Source organism: Fringilla coelebs, assembly GCF_963513975.1.
Source record: "Fringilla coelebs genome assembly, chromosome: 2".
Classification (NCBI taxonomy): domain Eukaryota; kingdom Metazoa; phylum Chordata; class Aves; order Passeriformes; family Fringillidae; genus Fringilla; species Fringilla coelebs.
The window spans coordinates 112,435,912-112,445,040 of record NC_140029.1 but is presented as its reverse complement, the minus strand read 5'-3'; the positions used below and the strand labels follow the sequence as shown (position 1 = coordinate 112,445,040).

The window sequence follows — 9,129 nt, the reverse complement described above, 5'->3', positions numbered from 1 at the left end:
AGAAACGGGGACAGGCCATTTAATTGTAGGAGAAAGTTCACACCTGGGGAAGGAGCTCCCAAACCTAGAGCAGCAAGTGATGTCAAAGCCTACTGGTGATGTGGCTTGTCATTCTGGCTGGGAGGGGAGGAGCACGCTGGGGCAGAAGCACTTTTAAAAGAGACTGAGGAAGTGAACCTGCGATGCCAGTGCAAAGCAGCCCTTCAGGGAAAGCAATTACCTACCCAGCCTCCTGGAGATTACAAGGAAGAGCACCTTGAGGTGAAACAAAGGAGAGATGAGGGGGACGGCAATGAAAGGACTTGGGCTGTTCATTTTCAGTGCAAGTGAGTACTAATTTGGTTATGTCCTCAAGGGTTGGGTGGAAGGAAACAGCACTAAAAAGTACGAGGACTCCGGTGCACTTTGTATGTCTCTTTTTTGTTTAGTGAAGGTTCCTTTGTGCTTATGGTCAGACAAGTGTGTGTACCATCTCTGTGCTGAATATCCACACAAATCTCCCAAAACTGTTAGGAGTGGGAAAAAATGCTGTTCTTCATGAAGGCGGAAAGTATTTTTCATAAACAGTTTTCTTGGGTTCTGTTAATACAATATTCATCTCTGAAGAAGGAACTTCCTCCTCTGGAAGTCTGAGGTTCACTGCTTTTTATCCTGTCTCATATTCTTGTATCAGTGTTCCTACACCTCAATCCAGGCTTCACACCAAGCTACACACATGGAAATTGCTTGGGGTTTTTTAACTAAAAATCCTGAAAACCTCACTTCAACAGTAAGACCCACAGAAAGGAAATTCACAAAGTTTACAGTAATCAAAAAAGTGGATGGGCTCCACATGCAACAAATGTGACTTGGGTCATGGTTTGACAATGATTATGTAACTTCTGCAAAGCCATTGATATTCACTCTTTTTTTCATGATTCTCACCTTTCATGCTATGCAAATTATGCTCCTTTTTCTCCTTGATCAGAATCTCAATTTATTTCAGCAAACAAAATATTCCTGTAATTGTATTAATTGCCTTTCAGTCTGTTAACAATTACTCAGTAAGGAATGTGAAAGGAGAAATGTCACTTTGATTTTCTTCTTCCTTTGTACAAGTACAAATCTCTAATCAGAGGGAGAGAAAACCATTCTCATTTTAAAAAATGCCATAAATATACAAAATGTCTCTTGCATTTCTTAAAATGCCATAAACACACAATGTGGTAACACACAAAAAAGTAACTCTAGGGCTTAAATCTAGGTGACATTGTCTCTCTAGTAGTATGTAGGCTATTTGTCCTCTCTCCTTTTTTGGACTTCTTTCAGAATTTGCTCCCCCTGCCTTCAGCCATATTTTGAATAGATTCTGTTTCTGCTCAGAAAAAAAAACCCCAACCTCTGAAGAATAAACCACAACTTTTAAACATGCTGACTATGAAGTGAAACCAGGTGAGAAGTCAGAAGGAGGAAAAGAGCCTGAGTCAGTGACATCCCAGAAAGAAACTGTTGCTTCCCTGAGAGAGGGAAGCTCTTTCTGGGATGCAGAAAGAGATGTGGGTGACAAATGGAGAGCACCAGAAACAGTGGGATGTGAGGGTGACAGCAACAGATGAATAAGTGTGTTACAGGCTGTGCCTCACATGCAGTGTTGGGTTCAGCTACTCCCCACCTCTGCACCAAACACATCTGCAAGGAAAGATTCTCATTTATTGTAGGATTTGACTCATCTAGTTGGAAGAAGGAAAAGAAGTCTGAGGGTTGGGCGGTTTCTTTGCCTCAAGGCTGTGTTTATAACTTGTCAGTGAACCCCAGCCCAGTGGAACCAGTTACTGAGTGACAAAAAGATCAGGAAACGGGTTTTGCTCCATTTCCTAGTACAGACAGTGGTGCTTTTCACTTAAATGCAGGAAAGCATCTCTATCCAGTCACAACAGGCAAGGAGAAAGCTTTCACAGGTGTCTCTCATATGGAGAGCATATGAAAACAGCAGTCAGAAAGAGCCTGGGGGCTAAGCAAACATGGGCCTTGCCCTGGGTGCTACAGGGCAGGGAAAGATCTGGGAGTGGCTGCAATAAAAGCATGCTAGAAATACTTTGCCCTGGTTTCCTTCTCATAACCGTCAGCAGTTGTAAATGAAATAATCCCCAAGAAAACAGAAGCCACTCCTGCCACATCACAAAGGAAGAGGTGAAAACACACCTCGCTAATGAACTGTGGGAGCCCACAGAACAACTCGGTCGTTGAGAGCATGCAGAAACATGGAAATTTAAAAGCAAGATCCCTGTGCCAACTGTCCCATGGCACCTGTGTAATTACCTGAACTGTCACCCCAGGTTCTTAGTGCAGTGACAACACAACCTTTTGGTCCTGACACTGTAATTTTCTAAGGGAATCTTGTTCTTTGCTAGTCAAGGATCTGGCAGTGCTCAGCCTGCCAATGGCATTCACTTACTGACCTAGTGCAGGGGGCTGTGTGCTCTTCCTGTCTAAAAAAGTGGGTATTCACAACCAGTTTGCAACGCCAGGTAGAGTCTAGAAATCCTTTGCTCTGTCCCATTACACTTCTAGATCTAACCTGGACAAAGATATGGCAGAATAAGGACCCAGAGTTTGCTAGGTGGCAACTTTTCAGATGAATCCTCTCCAGGGAACAGTGACTCAGCTTTCAGAAGCAAACCTTCACCACCACATGCAGCATGCCCAGCATGGGGGAAGCCCTCCTCCTCTTTCCTCCTTACTGCACCGTGTTCCTCTCTGCCATGGGAGCACCTCTGAGCAGCACTTTCTTCCTTGACATTTATGGTTTTCCTAAATATTTTCCACAAATGACAGTGCCATTAAAAAAGAAACAAAACCAAAGCCTCAAAGCAACAAACCCAACCACAGAACTCACACAAACTGTTAGGAGAAAGCAGGTGTTTTTAACCATGGATTCCCGCAGGCATGAAGGTCACCTATGGCAGGGCAGACATAAATGTCCAGCTCAATTCTGAGAATAACAAAGACCTGCCCACCAGGCAATGATCAGACATGATGAATTAAGAGCAAGTCAGAGGGAATTCAGTGAAAAAAAACCACCTGCCCTGTGCCCTGCGTGCTTCCCCAGGGCACAGAGGGATTTCTGTTTTATTCAGCTCTCAGCTATTCGCGTGCTCCAGAGGCAGGAGCTGGAGTTTTTGAACAAAGGTGACTACTACCTTACTCATTTTTAGAAAAAACTAAGAGCTATTCTTCCCTTGTTTCTTTCAACCACTCTTTGCTTCTCTAGGTTTTTCTATTTTCAGGGATGAAAAACATGAACAGGTTTTGATTCCTTAGCACAAAATGTCACTTTTCTATGGATTTGGATCGAGGCAAGTTATTTGACAGTTTTCCTGATCCTTGAAGTTTGACAATATCAGTTTGTTAGTTTAGCCTGAATCCTTAGGACTGCTGATGCACTTGTAGTATCTGTTTATCTGTTTCCCTCTGTACATTCTGAACTGTCAAAGAGTGTCAGTCACACTGAAGGAGGGCTCAGGAAAAAAAATAAAGCATCTTTCTAAACTCCATGGCAATATAAGAGTAGGTGAAGAAGAGGGAAGCAAGGAACAGAGAGCAGGGTCTAGCTCTAAGCCATCCTGTGCAGCAGCTTCCCAGAGCCAATCAGCTGCAGCACACATCACCTCTTACTCAGTGGGGAATGTCCTGGATGACAGGGAATTAGGGGTTATTGTGGCATCTAAGGAAGCCAAAGAGACTACCATGGAATCCAGATGATGTTATTTTTGCTGAGTGCAGCATTTATTCTCTTCCTAGTTCTGGTATCTGCTCATGCCCTCACTGTGGAAGCACCTGAGAAGCAAATCCAAGTGGCAAGAGGAAGAAACGCTACCCTGCGCTGTAATTTTAAAACAAACTCAGCCATTGACAGAGGAGACCTGGTTGTCTGGAAGAAAATCAATAGCAAGGTAAACTGAGCTGCATAAAGAAACAGATGAGAGGGCATCCAAGAAGGGGCAGGAGAGGGAAGCTGTTAGTGGGAATGGATGTTGGAAGAAAAAGACTTCTTTCAGACTTTTTTTAATCCCAGAACTGTGCAAACAGAAATGCTGAGTCTAGATGCAATTTATTCCAAACCTATTGCATAACACTAGGCAAGCCCCCACCCCTCTTACTCCTCTCTCTTGGTCTTAAAACTCTTTACTGGGGATACATCACTGTATGTGCTGTGGGGTTTACATCTATTAAAACATGTGAAACATTCAGATAATTTCTAAAAATATATGCATATATAAAAATGTATATGTCTAATACACATATCATTGATACAATATAACAAGTTTTAAGTTGATGATAACAGTACATGGAGAGATTCTTGAGGTCTCCTACATCCATTTGAAGTATTGGAATGTTATGAAACTAAATTTTAAAGTTCTTGACTGCTTGGGAATTAGTGAGAGGGGAAGCACTTTGGAAATCTCCTTGCAAGAACTGCCAAGGGTTTCTTCTCTGGAGATCCCTGCTGGGAGAGTTTGTGTAACCATAGGGCAATTTGATTGTCATGGGTCTAAGACAAGTCTTGGGCTGTCCTCTCCTCATGGTGAGGAAAGGTTAATAAGCCCCAGCTCAAGAAATCAGAAAAGGTGTGAGAAGGGGATTCCAGACGGAAACAGAGATCCTTTTGAATTTCTACGTTTTTCTTGGCCTTTTCTCTAACTGCTGCAGTTTTAAGTCCTCTTTTCCAAGCTGCTCCTTAAGAGTGGGCTGATTGATGGAGTTAGATGGCAGCCTGACACAGAAGAAACAGGGACTGACGCTGTGCCCTCGCTCTGTGCCAGGTTGACGCTGTGACGCGGTACTTCGATGGGCTCGTGCAGTATGGGGAGGGCTATGACCACCGCATCCAGTTCAGCGGCGACGTGGACGGCGGGGACATCAGCATCACCGTGGGTGCCGTCACCATGGAGGACAACGGCACCTACGTCTGCAGCGTCCGCCTCCGGGCCGACCCCCCCCGCGAGGCCGCGCTCCTGGACCTCTTTGTCCTCGGTGCGGTGACACGGGCAGCACCACACCCCTGTCACACACACCTGCCCTTCCTCTGATGTCCGCATCTGTTTAAACAGATTTTCTAATAGCAAAAAAACCTGCATCGCCAATTCCACCTCTGGTCTTTTTCTACTGCTGTGAAAGGACGCTGGGATGTGTAGAGCACACAGCTCCCTCAGACACCCGGTTGTAGAAAACAGCCTTTAGAGCTGCACAGCCCACTCTCCTAATAACCCAGGCATCATTACAGGGCTTTCCTCATCCCCCCTGTGGCCTGTCATACTCCAGTTATCAAAGGATGGGTCACCTAACAGTATTAAGCATATCCCAAAAAGCATCTTGCAATTCCTTCTTAGCTTTCCAGTGCCAAAAAGGGAGAAACAAATTAGAAACAAATTAGATCCAAATTCACTTTAAATACCTTTAAGAAGAAGGCGGCAGGTGCAAGACCAGCTTCTGCTTGCAAGAATAAAAACCACAGATGCAAATGGGCTGAAACAAGAAACTGCTTCTGATTAATAGAATTCCTCTTTCCTTCCTCCAGTTGCACCATCCAAGCCCGAATGCAAGATTCTGGGGACACCAGAATATGGACAGACAATCAACCTGACCTGTGCTTCTCATGAGGGCTCCCCAGTGCCCAAATACACCTGGAAAAGCTTCAATGTGCAAAATGAGCCCCGTCTGCTACCATACGCAGAAGGTATGAGAAATCCAAAGACATCAAAGCATTGAGGTCTCGGCAGTTGAGGGCTGGAAATACTCTAAAATGCAAATACAAAAACATTCTTAAGGCTTATTCTAGGATGTTCGCTGAACAGGAGTTTGAAGAGTTGTCCTTTCGATACAAGACATGCTCAGGAGTAACTTAGCAGGGGGAAAAGGACTCTTACCTCAAGTAAGAATGGTCAGAAAGGCTTTAACTTCATCTCTCCCCTAGTGAGAAAGCTGGATGGCTCTGGAAGCAGCCAGAAATAATTATTTCTCAATTGCTGGGAGTAAGGCACAACATGAGGAACAACACTGAGTTTTCTAACTGTTACGTCCCAGCTTGCTTGACAACAAGCAAATCTCTTTCTAAACTGAAGGAAACAAAAGCTGGCTCTGGAAGCTTTCTTCCAGAGATGACCCCTCACCTAGAGGAAGAGGGTGAGAAAGTTACACCATGGCTACTTTGAGCATGAAAAAGGCTTCTGGTTCTTTAGGACTGACACACAGGCCCTCATATTTTGTTTGCTTTCATTTAAGTCAAAATCTGGAAGGAAAAAGGAGTTGAATTTCCACAACAGGACCTTGACAGAACTATTTATACAGAAATGAGGGTTTATTCTCTTTTAGGTGTATCAGTGACAGAGGACTCAGATTTACTTCATTAAACAACTTTGTTTTTTCCTGGCCTGTCCAGCTTCAGAAAGATTAAGTGTCTGTACCTACCCTTCCTGGTTTAAGGGAAGTAAACTAAAGATGATGAGACTCCACAGGATATTCCACACTCAGAGCCCATTCTTGCATAAAATATGTATCACCAGGGACAGGAACTTTATTCATTTCACTGGCCACTAAGTGGTGCCAGCGCATCATGCACAGCCCTGAGCACAGCAGACTGTCACAGCAGCAGCTTCCGCTGTCACCCTGTTCTTCCCCAGGACGGGAGTCACTGCTGGGCCATTCCACCTCATTTCTGCTTTCATCGGAGCACCCACGGCCAAGCCCTGTGCCGACTGTCCCCAGGTGCCCCAGGCTGGCTGGGTGCCCTACTGTCACTTGAGGCATTTGCTTCTGTGCTAAGCAAATCCCACTGCTGCAAAACATGCAGAACCCCCTCAGGAGACACTTCAGAGCTCACAGTACCTGACCCACACTTTTCCCCATTTCACTCACTCAATCACTTTTGATTTATTAGGAACATTTAAATTCCACTTCTAGACTGAGACTTTGAGAACTACAAACATGACACACACACATCCCACCAAAAAGAAAAAAAAAAGAATCCACCACCAGGAGGGAGACAAGTAAACACAAGGAGTATGTAGAGACTAAAAGAAAATAAAAATTAAAACTCAAGCAAGCAAGCATATGGTCTGTCATTTCTCAGCTTGCATGCTCTTCTACTACCTGGCACTAGGTGCCAGCAAATCCTAAATGTAAAAAAGTGAGATCCCAGGGAAACAGGAAAGTCATTAAAAAGTATCTAGTCTTTTGCTTTCAGAGCATTTCAGAGCAGGGATCTGCACCTCTCTCACAAGCCAAAAGCTTGGACTACACATACCCTTATCAGCTGGAGATGTAACAAACAGACTGCCTGAGCAAACAGAGGTGAGCTTCAGCCGGTGGTTCTGAGCTGTGTGAGGCTGGACAGAAAGCATCAGCATCACTGCAATCCTGTCACTAGCATTCTTCTTTGTTTATTTACATAGCCTGTGTGGCTTCTCCCAGACTAGAAAACATTTTCCCCCACTACTAAATAATTCATATCTGAAATCCTAAGAGCTGCAGGACTGAAGAGCTTTCTCTTGTTGAACAAGTTAGATCATCAAGATGGCCAGTTCTCAGAGCCAGGTCCTGATTTGGGCATCTGACATTTCTCAAAATCCAGTGCCAAAACAAACAAACAAAAAAAGCTTTCTCTCAGCACAGACACTTCTCTACCCTCCACCTACAATTTTCTTTCTAAAAGGAATGTTCAAATACCACATGTTCCCTGTAATCAAAACAGCACACTTCAGTTTATCCTCCCACAAATCACTCTAAAACCTAGGGATGAGGCATGGCAGCTCCAGAGCAAGACAGAGCAATCCATCAGCTTTAAAAACCTCTCATCACTCCAGCCACCCTGGGCTGGAACTGGAGCACTGCTGATGCCACTTCCTTCCCTGCTTTTATTCTTATCTTTTTTGGCCTGATTTGTGTTTCACAACAGGGCAACAAATAACTCTGAAGAACATCTCAGCAGACACCTCTGGCTTCTACATCTGCACTTCAACGAACATTGTGGGAACGGAATTCTGCAACATGACAGTCAGTGTTGTGCCACGTAAGAGATGGGGCTGCCTTGGGGAAGAGAAGTACCAGACAGAACATCTCAGCTCAGAGTCAAAGTATTAAAGGAGGGGAATGTTACCATGTGGTTTCTGCACACCTCTAACAGAGACCCTCTCCACTGGTTTACATGCTGGTAGAGCACTCACCAACTCATTGGGTTAGTTCAAAAAGTGACAAAAGCTCTGCAGAGTCAGCACTGAATTTGCAATGTCTGAAACAAAACTTTATAGACAAAGAAAAGCAGGTGTTTAGATCCAGAGGCTCCTCCCTGCCAGTAGCTAACTGCTCCTGTACTACCCAGTACAGAATTATTTCCAGTTGCTGTAGTCAAACAGATGTGGGTCTGGTGGGGGGTTTGAAGTGCAGTGATTGTGCTGATCCCCTTTGACATCACTGCCCCAGCTAACTCCTCCCTTCCCACGCAGCATCCATGAACATAGCTCTGTATGCTGGCATCATTGGGGGAGTCGTTGCTGCCATTGTGGTGATTGGGATCATCGCCTATTGCTGCTGCTGCCGGGAAAGCAAGGAAACTGACTACGAGATGACGTGAGTACCTCTCCCTACAGCAGTGAATGGAAGCGATGAAGGGTTCTCCTTCCCCCTCTAGCATCAACAGATGGAGTGGAAAACTGGGGAGAAGAGAAATCTGGGAAAGCATGCACTGCTTTCTCCTTCCAATGTCCACCCCAGTGGCTCCCATCTCTCCTCATGCGAGATGCCCAGGAGTCCCAGACACCTTTGTGTCTCTGGGCAGAGCCAAATTATTAACACCTTGGATGTGAATTAGCACACATGCTATGAAAAATAAACAAGTAGCTCCCACACCTCTTTCAACACCAGCAAGACTGAAGTTGTGGACTTCAGCTGGGTGCAGTTCTATATCACCTTAGAGCAGTTTAAAAATATCCTAACACAGAATCTCCTCAGCGAGGTTTCTGGCTGGTTTTAACATCTCTACTCCCAAACAATGTTTTAGGGCACAAGAAGACAGAAATGAACCCTCCAGGCAGATGCCAACAAGGAATGAGAGTATAGGGGAGGATGTGGAGAATGAATGAATGAAGAAACCAC

At 44.7% G+C, this 9,129-nt stretch overlaps 1 protein-coding gene across 1 annotated transcript; it reads left to right on the top strand.

Moving 5' to 3' along the window:
- Positions 1-292: 292 nt before the first annotated feature.
- GPA33 (glycoprotein A33) lies at positions 293-9,116 on the top strand (the record flags this gene model as incomplete). The annotated part of the gene is made up of 7 exons (XM_084201071.1): positions 293-326; positions 3,781-3,932; positions 4,803-5,013; positions 5,558-5,716; positions 7,934-8,047; positions 8,481-8,604; positions 9,035-9,116. 7 exons carry the CDS (start codon positions 293-295, stop codon positions 9,114-9,116), a joined length of 876 nt encoding a protein of 291 aa, XP_084057197.1.
- Between the last annotated feature and the right edge of the window lie 13 nt (positions 9,117-9,129).